This window comes from Staurois parvus, unplaced genomic scaffold, assembly GCF_062004578.1.
Source record: "Staurois parvus isolate SC_StPar_1 unplaced genomic scaffold, SC_StPar_1.0 ptg000226l, whole genome shotgun sequence".
Taxonomy (NCBI): domain Eukaryota; kingdom Metazoa; phylum Chordata; class Amphibia; order Anura; family Ranidae; genus Staurois; species Staurois parvus.
Window position 1 is genome coordinate 321,791 of NW_028318022.1, and position 18,474 is coordinate 340,264.

General features: G+C 44.3%; 1 protein-coding gene across 1 annotated transcript in view; it reads left to right on the top strand.

Annotated features, from left to right (window-relative positions):
- GCM1 (GCM transcription factor 1) overlaps nt 1-18,474 on the top strand; it is a 54,073-nt gene that overhangs the window by 31,086 nt on the left and 4,513 nt on the right. Inside the window, exon 4 of the mRNA XM_089679506.1 lies at nt 2,931-3,059. Coding sequence (XP_089535632.1) covers nt 2,931-3,059 — 129 coding nt within the window. The remainder of the gene's footprint in view (nt 1-2,930; nt 3,060-18,474) is intronic.

The following is an 18,474-nucleotide window of genomic DNA, read 5'->3' on the forward strand; positions in this document are numbered from 1 at the left end:
AAAAGGGGGTCCCAATCTACTTGCCCCTCATGGCAATCTACTTGTTCTGCTATGCAAATATAATTCTAACCAAAGCCGTATTTAAATCTGAGGTGCTTTTAGGAATGTCTGGGGCTTTTAAAAATAAAAGGGGCTTTATGGCAACTTAAACTTTTAATGTTTATCTCATACTCACCTCCCTGTCTGTCTCCAGTACCACACTCAGGCAATAGAAGTGAGGGGATAGACCTTACAGCGTGACAAGCACCGATTCGGTGTTCATCACGAAAGGGCAGTGTCGGGTTCTCTTAACGCTCAGCAGAAGCGAGTAAATGAGGCGTCAGCCCCAATGAGAAAAAAACAAACAAAAAACTTTATTCCTTCAGGTTACCCTCGCACATGGAAGCACTTGTGAGCTCAGTACAAGCGTATGCTGAACAGCCAAATCAAGCTCCGGTTTATGCTTTGTTAAAGGATAGATTCACCTTTGAAAAAAAAGATAATAAATGCATTTTTTGGAGCTTGTAAAGCATTGCTGATCACTGGTGCCATGCAGGACTCCTGGAGACTGTCAGTGTAATCTGTCTGTCCGTACATGCAAGCAGTTTCACACTGACAGGAAGAATCAATGAACTCCCAGAGTGCTCAACAGTGCCGTGGTAGTTAATTGAGAACTATAAGCTGACATCAGCATTTGCGTGCGCTTGTGAAATGGCGACAAACTTTACTACCCTATATTTTTTATAGCCAACACTTTTAAAGCCCCCTATAGGTCATCAGTTTAGCAATATATAACATGTATCACAACGTTTTCATGTGTAGGCGCCCGACGTGTGCGCTTACGTTTGTACGTGCGTATATATATGGGGGTGGTTTTTTGAGGGGGGGGGATTATATGCTTGGGTCTAATGTTCATTTTTTAGAATTAAATTTTTTTTTATTACTTAACTTTATTTTGTCATCATAAAGGGGAGAAAAAGTCCCCTATGTGATCATTTGTTGGTGACAGGTTTTCTCTATTGAGATATCTGGACCCTGAATGTGCAGGGTCTAGATATCCATTGAATGAAGTGCAGGGCACATCGCACTGCAATACATTCTTTCTAGGCCTTGATGGCCGGAAAGTCTGTCAACAGGGACCAGGAAGCAATGTCATACACATCACGTCTGGGTCAAGCAAGAAGAGGAGAAGGGGAGAAGAGCAGGCATGTGTACGCTCTCCTCCCTCCCGTCTACTCTATGCCGGGCCCAGGCCCGCAGATGGGTAAGTGGACCATGGGTACATTGCGCAGGGGGGGTTATGCCAACTGCTGGCACTTTAGCGGGGTGTGTGGAAGCAATCGGGCAGCAGCGTAGACACCCAAATGCTTACATCTGACAAGTAAGCCCTGCTGCATACAGAGACTGCCCTTACTCCTGAATTATAAATGTATATCATTTCCTTCTAGGATAGGTGCTGATGTGAATGGTTGAATATAACCTTTTAGGTGTGGCTATATTAAAGATGGTTAAAGTGAGCCTATCAGCACAGAGTCATTTAAAATAGGCTCCTTTTTTTCAGGGAGAAGAAACAGCCAGATCACTGTTCTGTGTGTTTGCAGAACTATGTGCTGTGACTGAACACAGCCGATTAGCAGGTTTCAGGCAAAATCATTTACATAAAACCTGCTAACAAGTTTGTGCTGTGTCCATTCACAGCACAGGTCAGCAGGGGGCTGCACGCATGCACACACGCACGCACGCACACGCACGCACACGCACGCACGCACGCACGCACCAAAACCTGGAAGCAGGCAGCGACGTACATGTACACTGCCTAGCCTGCAGCTACCTCCAGCTTGCAGTAGATATACTGTGGGTGGGTAGCAAGCAGTTAATCTGAACAATCATGAAGTTTGTAAATGTACTTTGTGAAGATTACAACACATTTACTTCCTTGAATTCTGTGACACATATTCACAATGCCCTGGGAGTAGGCACTGCTGTGTCACACATTTCACAGAGTTTGCCTTCTGAAGTACAGAGGTGCTGACAGGAGGAGTTTCAGGAGGTGAAGACAGTACAGGAATCACAGCTTGCAGGCAGCAAGGGATCATGCAATACAGTATGTAGTCTTTAGGAATGGAAAGTAAACAGCAAAGAAGAATCTGTAAAGCATTCAGGGAATCCAGGAAGTAAGCTTATATTAGATTATTGAATATAAATCTTGTTTGTATTGCCATTGCAATGCTGATGTTATAAAATGTAGTAAAGTGTATGCTGTGACTTTAGATTTCTTTTAAATTGATCCCCAAGGCTAACTGAACCCGTTCTGCAGCATCTTTATCCACCCCACACCAGGAGCAATTGCACCAAATAGTCACAATCTAAGATACTAGCATTTAAAGTGATACTAAAGGCCTAATTTAAAACAAAATAACAAACATGTCTATACTTACCTGCTGTGTGCAGTGGTATTGCACAGAGCAGCCAGAATCCTCCTCTACTTGGGTCCCCCGATGGCGCTCCTGGTCCCTCCCTCTTGTCTTGTGCCTTCATAGCAAACAGCTTGCTATGGGGGCACCTGAGCAGGCTTGTTCCCAAGCCACTGCTCCATCCATTCACACAAAGCTAGACTCTGCCCCCTCTCTTTTCTCATTGGCTCAGTGGCTATGATTGACAGCAGATGGAGCCAAAGGCTGTCTCAGCCAATGAGGAGAGGGAGTCTCAAGATAGCCAAGGCTCCAGTGCACATCGCTGGATCAAGAGGGGGCTTAGGTGAGTATTAGGAAGGGTTTGGCGGAATGCTAAACAGAAAAGGTTTTATACCTTCATGCATAGAATGCATGAAGGTAACAACTTTGAGCCTTTACAACTACTTTAAAATGGATCCAGCTTTGTAATAAAGCTTATAATTATTGTTTTTATAGGTTTTGCTATATTTTTACATTCATATTTTCTTCATTTTTAAGACAAAGGGAGTTCATGATCACCCAAAACCAGAAACAAAGCTAGAATCAGACAGCAGAAAGACAGTGAAGAAGAATCGCACATCAATTGAATCCACCTCTGGAGAATATAGATGGAACAAGAATTCTGAGGTATTGTGCTTTACTTTGTCTTCTATAGACCATTCATGTTTCAGGTATAAAAAGGACATACTGTAGGGTTGCCACATTTTCTTCAAGCCAAACCGAACCCTTTAGCGGTACACTGCATTTTTCTTTTGTAGTATACACTATAGGATTGTAAAAGACCTGGGGCACCTTTGGGTGCCCCAAGGAGAGTAGTAATATGGCACACATAGAGTGCTGAGGTGAACAGTTGGTGGGGCCAAATCATGTTGACAGTGAGAGGGGGTTAAAGGGGGCATGGTTAAATAAAACAAAAGAATGCCTGTACCCATATAATATGATTAGATTGCTGTGCCACAAGTAAGAGTCTCATAGACACATACACTGCTCAAAAAAAATTAAAGGAACACTTTGAAAACACATCAGATCTCAATGGGGAAAAATATAATGCTGGATATCTATACTGATATGGACTGGGTAATGTGTTAGGAACATAAGGATGCCACATCGTTTGATGGAAATGAAAATTATCAACCTACAGAGGACTGAATTCAAAGACACCCCGAAAATCAAAGTGAAAAATGATGCAGCAGGCTAGTCCATTTTGCTATAATTTTATTGCAGCAACTCAAAATGGTACTCAGTAGTTTGTATGGCCTTCACGTGGAACTGCCTGCTTACTCTCGTCATGAGGCCTGGGCATTGTCGTGCACCAGGAGGAACCCAGGACCCACTTCACCAGCATAGGGTCTGAAAACAGGTCCAAGAATTTCATCCCAACCTAGAGCGGGGGTCGGCAACCCGTCGATCACGGTCTACCTGATGTCTGCGGGAAGGTGACAAGTAGATTGCTAACAGGTCCTTCTCCCCCCCTTTCCCTTAAGCCTCCTCCGCTGCTGTTGTCATTCTTAGTGCAAGAGCGGATAGCAGAGGACAGCAGGGCTCAGGACCGAGGGAGGGAGGAGGAGCTGGCCAAATGAACTTTTCATATTAACCCGCAGGTGATTGGTTGCTAGGACCAATCTATTGCTGGGGGGGGAGAAGGGGGGCAGAGGCCACTTCTATGGGGAAAGGGGGGGCAGGGGGACACTACCGGAGAAAGGGGAGGAGGTGATGCTCCAAGGACACTGCTATGGACAGGGCCACCCTTCATATCACCCCCCCCCACAGTAGTTTCCTCTGACCCCCCCTTTCCCCCATAGCAGTGACCTCCCCCCCAGCAATGTCCTCTGCCCCCCTTTCCCCCATAGCAGTGTTGTCTGGCCCCCTTTCCCCCTCCCCAACAATGTCCTCTGCCCCCCTTTGACCCCACCAGCAGTGTCCTCTCTCCCCCCTTCCCTCCCATGGAAAGGTATTTTAAAAGTCTGATCTCCCAGCAAGTGGCTAGGGATTGGGATTTTTCTGCTCCCCCACCCTGATGCTCTAAGGCAGCTGCCTAAGCAGCCTTATGCTGGAGCCCAGCAGAGAAATCCCGATCCCCAACCACTTGCTGAGAGTTCCGATATTTAAAATACCTGCCTTCCGACGATCCCCTTTATTGTCCTCCTGGAGCAGTTGAAAGATAGCATCTCCTCCTCACCCTCCAACCAGCATACAGCTGCTGCAGGAGGAAAATCCAGGGGATCGGTTCTAGTAAATGCCTCCCCCGCTACCCCTACCGTCCTTGTTCCTCTTTTTTTCTGCTGCCTGACCCTTCCCCCAAGTGCTCCCCTTTCAACAGGGCTCTTAAAGAAAAATATGTAAAAATAAAAACTACTGACACCATCCACCGCCCTACTGACACCGTCCACTGCTCTACTGACACCGTCCACTGCCATGCTGACTGACACCATCCACTGCTCTACTGACTGACACCAACCTCTGCCCTACTGACAAGTCCACAGCCTACTGACTGACACTGTCCATTTTTAAGCTAGGCTAAGTTTGTATTTTTACAGTGACATTTGTTTTATTATATTTTCCTACATTTTCCTTGCTATTTAGGTCTTGCTAGCTTTTTTTTTTTTAATGGCGTCGAATCCCAGTGATTTTTGATTTCTTTCATGTTGTTCAGGTAGATCTCAACCTCTCAAAGGTTGCCTACCCCTGTCCTAGAGTAACTGCCTGTCTCCTGGATGCTCCTCCATGCTTTTGAGACTGTGCTGGGAGACACAGCAAACCTTTTGGCAATGGCACGTATTGATGTGCCATCCTGGAGGAGTTGGACTGCCTGTGCAACCTCTGTAGGGTCCAGGTATTGCCTCATGCTACCAGTAGTGACACTGACCCTAGCCAAATGCAAAACTAGTGAAAAACTGTCAGAAAAGATGAGTAGGGAAAAAAATGTCAATGGTCTCCACCTGTAAAACCATTCCTGTTTTGGGGGTTGTCTCATTGTTGCCCATTTAGTGCGCTTGTTGTTAATTTCATTGACACCAAAGCAGCTGAAACTGATTAACAACCCCCTCTGCTACTTAACTGACCAGATCAATATCCCAGGAGTTTAATGGACTTGATGCTATACTCTGATTAAAAAGTGTTCCTTTAATTTTTTTGAGCAGTGTAAAAGCCTCAGCACAATAATTTAAAATAAAATAAAACTCCTCCATTACCACAGAAGTACTGTAAGTGCAGTGAGGACCAGGGGTGTTCCTTTTCATTTTCTTTAAGTACAGAGGGTATTACGGTATGTGCAGGAAAGGAGTGTGAAATGTACAGCAGTATATGCAGCAGTGAGGAGCGTATGATGGTATGTGTAGAAAAGGAGTACGAAGTGTGTGACATTATGTGCAGATGATTTGTCGGTAGGTAGTATTTGCAAGAGAGAAGTGAGGAGGGTGTAAGAGTGGCCAGTATTTGCAGGAGAGTATGTGCTTAAAAGAAATGTGGAGTCTATGAAGGCAGGAAGTAAATGCAGGAGAGGGCATGATGGCAGTATGAATGTGTGGAAGACAAGTGTGGAGGGTATGATGGCGGTTAGTATGTGTGGAAAAGGAGTGTGGAGGGTGTGATGGCGGTTAGTATGTGTGGAAGAGGAGTGTGGAGGGTGTGATGGCGGTTAGTATGTGTGGAAGAGGAGTGTGGAGGGTGTGATGGCGGGTTATATGTGTGGAAGAGGAGTGTGGAGGGTGTGATGGCAGTTAGTATGTGTGGAAGAGGAGTGTGGAGGGTGTCATGGCGGTTAGTATGTGTGGAAGAGGAGTGTGGAGGGTGTGATGGCAGTTAGTATGTGTGGGAGTGGAGTGTGGAGAGTGTGATGGCAGTTAGTATGTGCGGAAGAGGAATGTTGAGGCTATGGCGGCAGTTAGTATGTGTGGGAGAGGAGTGTGGAGGGTATGATGTCAGTTAGTATGTGTGGAAGAGGAATGTTGAGGATATGGCGGCAGTTAGTATGTGTGGGAGTAGAGTGTGGAGGGTGTGATGGCAGTTAGTATGTGTGGAAGAGGAGTGTGGAGGGTGTGATGGCGGTTAGTATGTGTGGGAGAGGAGTGTGGAGGGTGTGATGGCAGTTAGTATGTGTGGAAGAGGAATGTTGAGGATATGGCGGCAGTTAGTATGTGTGGGAGAGGAGTGTGGAGGGTGTGATGGCAGTTAGTATGTGTGGAAGAGGAGTATGGAGGGTGTGATGTCGGTTAGTATGTGTGGGAGAGGAGTGTGGAGGGTGTGATGGCAGTTAGTATGTGCGGAAGAGGAATTTTGAGGATATGGCGGCGGTTAGTATGCGTGGGAGAGGAGTGTGGAGGGTGTGATGGCGGTTAGTATGTGTGGGAGTGGAGTGTGGAGGGTGTGATGGCAGTTAATGTGCGGAAGAGGAATGTTGAGGATATGGCGGCGGTTAGTATGTGTGGGAGAGGAGTGTGGAGGCCATAACTGCAGTTAATTTATATAGGATAGGAGTGTGGAGGGTATGATGGCAGTTAATATGTGTGGGAGAGGAGTGTGGAGGGTGTGATGGCGGTTAGTATGTGTGGGAGAGGAGTGTGGAGGGTGTGATGGCGGTTAGTATGTGTGGAAGAGGAGCGTGGAGGGTGTGATGGCGGTTGGTACATGTGGAAGAGGAGTGTGGAGGATATGGAGGCAGTTAGTATGTGTGGGAGAGGAGTGCGGAGGGTGTGATGGCGGTTAGTATGTGTGGAAGAGGAGTATGGAGGGTGTGATGGCGGTTAGTATGTGTGGAAGAGGAGTGTGGAGGGTGTGATGGCAGTTAGTATGTGTGGAAGAGAAATGTTGAGGATATGGCGGCAGTTAGTATGTGTGGGAGAGGAGTGTGGAGGGTGTGATGGCATCTAGTATGTGTGGAAGAGGAATGTTGAGGGTATGGCAGCGGTTAGTATGTGTGGGAGAGGAGTGTGGAGGGCATAACTGTGGTTAGTTTATACAGGATAGGAGTGTGGAGGGTATGATGGCAGTTAAGGGGCAGTAAAACCCTGCAACTGAGCAGCGCTTTTACCAACCCCCAACCACTCCCCTTTAGCTGCAGAGGTAGCAGCTGGGGACATATACATCTTGCAGCTACAATGGTTTTCTTTACTTTCAAGTGAATAGGTGAATGGACAGTGACAGACCAAAAGCAGATAGGAAGTCCTCCCCTATATAACTCCTCCTACACAGTAAGTCCATTAGTTTTTTCGCCAGTGTCTTGAAGGTGATGTCCACTGAAGTTCAGCTCTCTGTAAGACTACTGCCAATCTCAAAAGTGTTCTAATAGGAATCAAGGGTCTGCATAATCGGATTCATTCAAATGACTGGATGCTAAAATAGGGGAGGACTTCCTGCCAGTGTCCATTCACCTATAGGTGGCATATAACCCAGATAGTAATGATTATAGCATGCTCTGTATCCTGTGATGTACTCAAAGAAATGGATTTTACAAGTAAGTATGTAGAAAAAAATAAAATGTTCACACTAGTGTTGGTTTCTAAAGAGAAATCTGCATTTGGATCTCTTTTCAGAGAGCATTTGACAGGCGGTGAGGAGGCATTGTATCTCCTCCTCACCGCCTACTTTATCCCCTTGATCACCACAGTTGCGGGCAGCATTCACTTGAATGGCTTGCATTCGGCAGACGTTAAACCCGCTGAAAGCAACAAAGGCTATAATTCCTCCATACTGTAGCTATTCTGCACCCCTGGCTGCTGTCCCTGCAGCTCAAGGGGTAGCATCTGGCAGGGGTGTAAAAGTGTGACTCAAAGGCAGGGTTTTACTGCCCCCCAACCACTAGAGTGAACAAGCCCAAATTCATTGCTCCATCACTGCAGAGGCCACTGGACAGCAGCATGCACAGAGCAACTGAAACCAGCTAGCTTAACACCCATCTGTACATACCCTCCTCACAAATTCATCCTGCTCTCAATTTCCCCCCACCCCGACCACTTTAAAACACTTTGTTGAGTCCCAAACATGCCACAAAATCCCAACAACATACTATGCAACTATTAGTGTGAATTCAACCTTAGTCTCCCAGTGCAATCTCCAAGGCTGGGCAATGCACTTTTATTCCACCCACAGTTGTCCATAGAGCAACCAGCAGCATGGAGGCTCTGCCTCCACCTCCGTGTCCCTTCTGCAACCAGCCAGAGAAACCAGCAACACGGATGCTCCATCTCCACGCCTGTCTGCATCAAGCGCTGGAGCACATGGAGTGCATGTGCTGAGAGTGCTGGGGGGAGACAGGGGAGGAAGAACATTGGCCTAGCAGTGCAATTATTATGTGGAAAGAGCAGAGACACTGTAGCTGTTGCTGTAGCCCTAATCTCAGAACAGGGACACATTATTTAAAACCCGGACTGTCCAGGTGTATCCCGGACAGATACAACCCTAATTACTGCATTAGTTCAATGATCCACAAACAGTGTGAACTACAAGTGGATAATGAAAATGCAAATCCCAAGATCTGTAAAGTGTGGTAACCCATTGAAACCAATCAGCAATCATTTCATAAACAAGATCTTCACCCTACAAAGAAAAAAAAATTCAAAGTCAGCAGCTACAAATACTGTAGCAGCTCACTTTTAATAAAAGGACACTTACCTGTCCAAGAATCCAGCACTGTCCTCACCTGGGCCTGGTTTTTTGCCAGTCTTCGGGGCCCCGGCATGTTTACTGTGGGAAGCCAGCTGTGACTGCTTGTGGCTTCACAGCCAACTTCCCACTGCACATGTGCAAACCGCGCTACCCTTGTGAATGGTCCCGCAGCCTCCTGGGATCCCTGATGTGTTCCAGAAGGCTCTGGGCAAAGACAGGGGGCCGAACTTCCTCTTTAATCTGAATGGAAGTGGGAGCAGGTACCTACCAAGACCAGGTACCTGCTCCGTTCCAAATTATATAGTGTGCCAAATGTAGGGGAGGGGGACATAAAACGGAACTTCCCCTTTTGGGTGATATTCAGCTTTAAGTGACTTATCTGAAGTAAGCTGAAATTTGATTGCCTACTATAGGTGATTGCACGTCACATATCCTCTTTCTTCTGTCTTGCTAAATTTGCCTGTAATAAAAAAGTGTGCATTTATAATATATTAATGCTTTCAAGGAAATCTAGGAGAAACCATTGGTGTCTGGTTTTGAATATCCAGCTTTATGGCTGTCAACCCTATGCTTGCTTCACGCCTAGGTAGGTAAGAAATGCAAGCAGTTTATTTGTTTTAGAGATGCTGTCAAATATCTTTCAGTGCCATTTTTATTGCATAGCTTCCATCTATCATGATTGCAAATGGCTCATTCTACTATATACAGTAAGCCTTGGTTCACATCAGGGGCGGACTGACCATTTGGAAACTCGTGCACCGCCCGAGGGCCCGGGGTCAGTAGGGGGTCCCATGAGATGCCCCTGGTACCTTTTTCATAGGCTTTTTTGAGTTTGGGCAAGGACACAGGGGCCCCATGATCCCCTGTTGCCCAGGGGCCCCATGAGTTGTCAGTCCACCCCTGGTTCACATATATGCTGTGTGGGAAATGCAGCAAATCCTGTGTGTTTCCCGCACCACTTTGAAACTGCACCACATTCATGCATTCTGCTGTTGGTGTCAGTTCAAAATTAATGATACCCCAAAACTGTTCACAAAACTCAATTTGATTTCCAGAATCTGATCACATGGGTGGCACACATCTTCTTATCTTTTTTGTAGTTTATACATTTTAGTACATGTAGTTGTACTATACATGAGTATAAAGTGATACTAAATACAGGTGTATAAACAATTAAAATTCTATTCAAGTATGTATTCTTAACTCAGAAAAGTTCCTTCAATTGTTCTCAGCCTCCTCCAAATCTCCAAACTCCTTCATTCAGTGCAAAAAAAAAGGTCTCTACAGAAAGAAGAGGTGTTACACTTAGCCCTCACATTACTTGTTTTCACTTTGTATAGGGGTGCTATGGCCTCTGTAAAGCTGGATCGAAATTTGGCTGGTTCAGCATGTACGGGCAGGCTGGTTGTACACAAGTCAGTCTATTTATTGATGTACGACCAGTCTGTTGGGTTTCCCCAAACAATCAGTGCCATCGGCTATAGTTGGCAACACTGATCATTGTATTCTGACGGCAGGAAAGTCCCACTGTCAGAATATAATAACAATGTGGGAAGGATTTCCCTATCCACCCACTGGTTGAATGAACAAAAATGATCCATGTATGGGCTGCTTTAGACTTTTCAGTATTCAGAATTTTTGGGTGTGTAGACTTTTCAACATTCAACATTTTTGGCAGAGACATAACTAAAACCTTCAGAGCCCTGGTGCAAGAAACCATGTAGAGCCCCCCTGGCCCCCAGCTGGGGCCCTTCCCACTGATCCCGTGGCCTTTTACTCCCATAACGGGGCCCTTTATTACAGTCCCATGGTGGGACCCTTTCACACTGCAGCAGACCCCCTTCTTGCCGTCTTGAGGACCCCCCACAGTGGCGGAATGTCAGGGCCCAGTCACAAGTGTGTCCATTGTGACCCTGGTAGTTCCACCACTGGTGTCAATAGTTTTTTATTTTTAGTTACATTATTTTTTACCATTTTATTTTACTTATTAAAATGTTATTTTTTATTATTTTTTACAATTTTTTTTAGGAGCCCCGTTAGGGGGCTTTGGTGAGATATTAGGGGTCTAAATAGATTTCTGATCTTCTGCCTTTGAGACACAGAAAGGAGATTGAGGACACAGCTCTCAACCTCTGTCTCTGCAAGCTCAGCTGCACAGAATGAATGGACAGGAATATCTCTGTACAGAGCTTCCCGTTTATTCCCAAACTAAAGCATAGTAAACATGGTTTACTATGTCTCACTTATGAATGAAAAGATCACTGACGTATTCATTAAGACAAGAAAGCTGGCAGTAAATGACATATTAACAGGCCCCTTCCCCGATCTCCATCCTGACATATGCCCCACAGCATCTGGTGGGAGAGGGGAGGAAGGAAGCTGGCAGAGCTGCAGGAGAGGAGTGGCAGTGGGGCGGCATGTAGAGGAACTGATCCCTCCCTTTTCCTCCTGCAGCCGCTGAAAGTCCCATTGCATCGGTCCCTCTATATGCTGCCCCTGCTGCCCTTCCTAGCCAGGTGTACAGTGGAGCCCTAGGGGCCCCCCAGGAGCATGGGACCAGGCCACAATTGTGACCCCTGCCACTATGCCCTTGACTTTTGGGTGTGTAAAATGCCTATGATCCCCCCCCCCCTCCCCCCACACCTATCCTGTGGTTCCATCCTCTGGCCCCTACAGGACACTGTAGTGAGATAGGGGTCAGCAGAAGGAACCACGGTATGTGGTAGGGGAAGCATGCATCCGACACTCGTAAAAATGATGAATGCTGAAAGAGTCTAACGGAGGCTATAGCGCTGCAACAGAACACAGACAATAGACACAGGTCATCTGAAAAGCAAGTATAACGTTTTCTTAACAGAAATCTACTTTAAGTTTTTCTTTGGTGATGGCAACTGTTTAAGGACAGCAAAGTAAACAATTCCAAGTAGTATACAGGAAAAAAATTCACAATTCCAAGTAGTTAACTGTAACACTATCCATACCATTTACAGCAAAAAAAAAAAAAGGGAAAGAGTGATGATGAAAATTCAGATGTAATTGCAGCACTTATGCTTCTGGAAATGTTTCACTACTTTACAGGTGTAACACAAAACATTAGAATATCGTGCAAAAGTTCATTTATTTCAGTAATGCAACTTAAAAGGTGAAACTAATATATGAGATAGACTCATTACATGCAAAGCAAGATAGTCCAAGCCGTGATTTGTCATAATTGTGATGATTATGGCTTACAACTCATGAAAACCCCAAATCCACAATCTCAGAAAATTTGAATATTGTAAAAAGATGCAATATTCTAGGCTCAAAGTGTCCCACTCTAATCAGCTAATTAAGCCATAATACCTGCAAAGGGTTCCTGAGCCTTTAAATGGTCTCTTAGTCTGGTTCAGTAGGAATCCCAATCATGGGAAAGACTGTTGACCTGACAGTTGTGCAGAAAACCATCATTGACACCCTCCATAAGGAGGGAAAGCCTCAAAAGGTAATTGCAAAAGAAGGTGGATGTTCCCAAAGTGCTGTATCAAACCACATTAATAGAAAGTTATGTGGAAGGGAAAAGTGTGGAAGAAAAAAGGTGCACAAGCAGCAGGGATGACCGCAGCCTGGAGAGAATTGTCAGAAAAAGGCCATTCAAAAGTGTTGGGGACTTTCACAAGGAGTGGACTGAGGCTGGAGTCAGTGCATCAAGAGCCACCACACACAGACGGATCCTGGACATGGGCTTCAAATGTCATATTCCTCTTGTCAAGCCACTCCTGAACAACAAACAACATCAGAAGCGTCTTACCTGGGCTAAAGAAAAACAGACCTGGTCTGTTGTTCAGTGGTCCAAAGTCCTCTTTTCTGATGAGAGAAACTTTTGCATCTCATTTGGAAACCAAGGACCCAGAGTATGGAGGAAGAATGGAGAGGCACACACTGCAAGATGCTTGAAGTCCAGTGTGAAGTTTCCACAGTCTGTGTTGATTTGGGGAGCCATGTCATCTGCTGGTGTTGGTCCACTGTGCTTCATTAAGTCCAGGGTCAACGCAGCCGTCTACCAGGAGATTTTTGGGCACTTCATGCTTCCGTCCGCAGACGAGCTTTATGGGGATGCTGACTTAATTTTCCAGCAGGACTTGGCACCTGTCCACACTGCCAAAAGCACCAAAACCTGGTTCAATGACCGTGGGATTACTGTGCTTGATTGGCCAGCAAACTCGCCTGACCTGAACCCCAAGAGAGTCTATGGGACATCGCCAAGAGAAAGATGAGAGACATGAGACCAAACAATGCAGAAGAGCTGAAGGCCGCTATTGACGCATCCTGGTCTTCCATAACACCTCAGCAGTGCCACAGGCTGATAGCTTCCATGCCACGCCGCATTGAGGCAGCAATTGCTGCAAAAGGAGTTCAAACCAAGTACTGAGTACATATGCATGCTTATACTTTTCAGAGGTCCGATATTGTTCTATGTACAATCCTTGTTTTATTGATTGCATGTAATATTCTAATTTTCTGAGATTGTGGATTTGGGGTTTTCATGAGCTGTAAGCCATAATCGTCACAATTATGACAAATCACGGCTTGAACTATCTTGCTTTGCATGTAATGTCTATCTCATATATTAGTTTCACCTTTAAAGTTGCATTACTGAAATAAATGAACTTTTGCACGATATTCAAATTTTTCGAGTTTCACCTGTAGGTGTATTACATATTGGGGCTGTACAGGGCTACCACATGTACTTCATGTTATAAAGAACCGTGATATGACAAGTAATATCTTTGTTTAATGACACGTGCAGAATTTATAGCTGTGGTGAGGTTGCCTTTTAATTGTTTTGAGATCACCTCTTGTGGGATATTACGCATTTAACATTCCACAAGCTTGCATGCCCTAGGCCAAAACACATTTTACCTACAATTCACAGCAACACATTCATCATAATGTGCTAGAAATAATGGAGAAGTCATGCCAACTAGCTCTACAGCATTTCACAAAGTGATTCCTGAGCTCTGTCACAATAGGACGAAGTGTCCTATACCTTCCATGGAGTGCATGTAAATATCTCTTTTAAGGTATAACTAAAGGCAAAACTTATGTTTTTCGTTTTGGACAGAGTGGAGAGGGATTAGAACACCTATCAATGTTTTATTGCTGTCTGGGCCCCGCATTAAACAGATTCACCATTGTCCTGTTTACCTTTATAATGGAGAGTGAAAGAAAATCTCAAATTTTGGGTTGTCACCAGAACAGGAATAGAGGGGAAATCTTCAAATGAGGACATAGTGTCACAATCAGGGGTCAGGCTTGAAGACCAGTTGCTACAGCAGTGGAAAGGCTCACACAGAAACCAGCAGGATAGGTACACAGCCAAGTCATCCTGGCAGATGACCCGGGCTCACCTGAGTCTAAGTACTAACCAGTGTTCACCAGAGTTCCTGATGGGTAGAGATTGATTTTGCTGCATGTTAGCACCAGGTCACGGTCCTCAGGATCACCCCTCCAGGAGGTCAGCAAGCCGGGATCCAGTAGCGGATTAAGCAGGTAATGATCACATGGAAGCGTAGTCAGTAAACAAGCCAAAGGTCAGTAACGAGTAGTTGCAGGTTGGGATCAGGCAGAGGCATAGTCGAAAAACAAGCCAAGGGTTGATAACGAGTTGTAGCAAAATATGAATGGTAGCAGGGAAGACGAGAGGGAGATACTGGCTGAAGAGAGCAAAATAATCCGGCAAACAGAAAGTGCAGAGACATGGCTTAGATCAGGAAGTTCGTTGGAGGAGCAAAGGGTTCTAGGTTCGTGACAAACAAGGTCATGGCAGGATTATTCAAGTAATTATCCAGGAAGCTGTCCAGCATTCCAGGTAGCTCAGCCAGAAGAGACATTACCAGACACAGGTTCAGACCCAGTCTCTGACACATAGTTCTGGTGACAACCAGGGATTCCCTCAGTTTGGAAGATTTCCTCTCATTTTCTGTTTTGGCTATGGGACAGGAATTAAATCTCCCCAATGGGACACAGATGCCAAAAAACCCCCCCAAAAAACTTGCCAATGGGTGCTGTATATCCCTCCCCTACGCTACCCAAAATGAAAAAAAGGTTTTGCCTTCAGTTCTACTTTTAACATGGGCAAGGACATTTCTTTCCAGAACCACTTTTATAATGTCAAAGTATTGGAAATAAAAGAAGGATGGTTATTGGAGATAAAACCTCATTGATGTATAATTTATGGTGTGTGATTCTAATTTATAAAAAAAAAACACACAGGATTAAAACATTTTAGAAATCTTATACTAGAAAATAATAAAAAGTCAAATAAAGCTGAATTCCAGTCAAACTGCAAAATACACAGTTCTGCTTGGCATGGGGAGGGGAAGGGGGGGGGGTCTGGCTCTGCTGTGGGTTCCCTTTCATTTACACGCCTCGTAATCCCTCCCCCAGTCTGGACAGTAAAAAGAGCACCAACAAACTGATGAGTGTACTTCTTGCACTGCAACACATCTGATTGGCTCTTTGTGTTACTTTTACCTCTGCCTTTCTGGGTTCTACTGTACAGGACAGGGACTGTAAAAGCCTGATCCTCAGCTGCCACAGGCTTCCACCAGGCTATAAGACCAGTCCCCGCAACCCCCTCTCCCCTATGCTCCGGAGGTCACAGGTCCTCTGTTGTCATCAAGTGCACTGCAAAGCACATAGCCCTGCACTGGACAAACCAAGGGACAGCCAACTGCCAGGGGGTAGAGGAGAGCGATGGCTGCCAGAGTGGTAAGTAAAACTGCTTTTGCAGGCTCCTAGAAGCCTAGACCTAAATAAGTATTTACCCTTGTAGTGTAGGGGCAGCCCCACTGCATGGAGCATTTTTCCTTTCCCTGGACAAACTCAAGGCCGATATAAGAGACACAAGACAGAAAAGACACTGCTATTAATGTGTGCAGTTAAGTTCACAAAGCTACACCAAACACTACAGACAACTAATTGGTAACTTGAAAAACATAGATAAATTACAATTTGTCAAAGTATGTTATACCAGTAAAGTCTCACTACATAGCTGATTGAAACCAGTAAACCGAACAGTCCAACATACTTACTTATGTAGACTGTTGTTAATGTATTCAAACTGCAATGCTTGGCTACACCTGAAGCTAATCAATTATGACTCTGAAAATACAAATAAATAAAATTTACTAAGTCTATATAATGACAATGAAGCATCCATGCAAATTTATTCAAAGAGTTTATTAACTCAGCATCTCACCTCTGTTTGCATATGACCTTGATTCATCAGGTTAAGACTCCCCTGCTTTGTATCTCATATTGCACCTTCTCCTGGCAATTCTAGGGCAAAGGAATGCCTTGAACATTCCACTGATTGCTCAGCTTGCCTGTGAGTGACATTTCAATTACAATTTTGTGTATTAATTTAAAGCTTAAGTATAGACAAAATAAAATAAAAAAGCAATATCAGCACAATGGATATTACTTACTATCAATCTGACGTGTCCCTTGTGCTGCTGGCTTCTGGATTCGTTGAAAATGTCATCCTCCTTTCTGAATCCCAACTGCACCAGAAATTTTAAAGCTGAACTTTACCCATAACAATTTGATGAAAAATAATGTTGTTTAGTAAGGAACATGCATTCCACCTCAATAATTATGCTACTTTAGTAAGGAACATGCATTCCACATCAATAATTATGCTACTTTAGTAAGGAACATGCATTCCACATCAATAATTATGCTACTTTAGTAAGGAACATGCATTCCACCTTAATAATTATGCTATTTAGTAAGGAACATGCATTCCACCTCAATAATTATGCTACTTCAGTAAGGAACATGCATTCCACCTTAATAATTATGCTACTTTAGTAAAGAACATGCATTCCACCTTAATAATTATGCTACCAAAATTAGTGTGTCCTTTAAATTGCCTCCAGCACTGTTCTGTTTCTTTTTTGCTGAAGGCTGCCATTTTGATGAAGCCCAGAGCCCCTGAGGAGCAGTAATTCTTTAAGCTGTCAGCAGATTGGCCACAGTGCCAAGATATAGAGGGCAACTGTGTATGTGCAGAGCAGGGTGAGACAGCGTAGTATTGGATTTTAAACCGTGTAGGCACTTATTTTTAATGTTTTAAATAGCTATACCTGCAAAAGGGGCCAGCAGGACTTAATTTCCTGACTAAAGTTCCACTTTAGGGTAGAGGGGGTTAAAAGAAGACAATTTCATTGACTCCAAGAGCCAGCAGCACAAGGGACACATCAAATTAATAGTAAATAATGTCCCTTGTACTGATTTTTTTAGTTATTTTGTGTGGTCCTGGTACTTATCTTTTTGTAAGCTGTACCTGATGAAGCAAGTCAACTGCCACAAGAAGTGTGTTTGGCATGAGCAGGCCACATCACTACAATCAGCATGGAAGACCAAAATGATATCTTACTGTAATAGTCAATACTGTGCTAGGTGAGGTAACCAGAACCAGGGTAATATGTGAAAAAATGTGTATTATGGATAAAAAAAAAAGAGTCCAAAAAGACTCTTTTGGACTGCATTAAGGATTTAATAAGCTTTCAAGAAAAAACACACCTGTCCTCTGTGAACACACCTGTGAAGACGTTTTAGGCAGGTGTGAAAAAAATGCTGTAAATTAAGAATACTTTCAGAAATAGAAGTGTTAATAGATTGTTTTTATCAATTAAAGAATGGAAAGTAAATGAACATAAAAGAAATCCAAATCAAATTAATCTTTGGTGTGACCACCCTTTGCCTTCAAAACTGCAGCAATTCTTCTAGGTACACTTGCACACAATTTTTGAAAGAACTCAACAAGTAGGTTGTTCATATAATCCCAGACAGACTTGATGATGTTGCTGAGTTCTTTGGGAGCCAAATCATCACTTCCAGAACTCCTTGTTCTTTACACTGAAGATAAATTACCTGACTCCCTGATGAGTGGTACATTAATGAGTGTCTGCAGACAACAGTGAAGCATGGTGGAGGTTCATTGCAAGTTTAAGCTGCATTTCTGCAAATAGAGTTGGAGATTCGGTCAGGATCAATGGTGTCCTCAATGCTGAGATATACAGACTGATACTTACTTATCATGCCATACCATCCAGGAGGCGTGTGATTGGCCCCAAATTTATTCTGCAGCAGGACAATGACCCCAAACATACAGCCAATGTCATTAAGAACTATCTTCAGTGTAAAGAAGAACAAGGAGTCCTGGAACTGATGGTTTGGCCTGAACAGAGCCCGGATTTCAATATTATCCACTTGCCGACCGCAATATGTTGCAGTTTGGAAGTGGTTTGCTGGAGTTATAGCTGAAGCTATCAACCATAACCCCAGTATTTTTTTTGCAGTCGGCAATTGTCTATCACACGAAAACGGTGCGGGCGGCTAATTAGTCGTCCCCCTCCCGTTGATTGCTGCTGTTTTTTGGGCTTACTGCTTT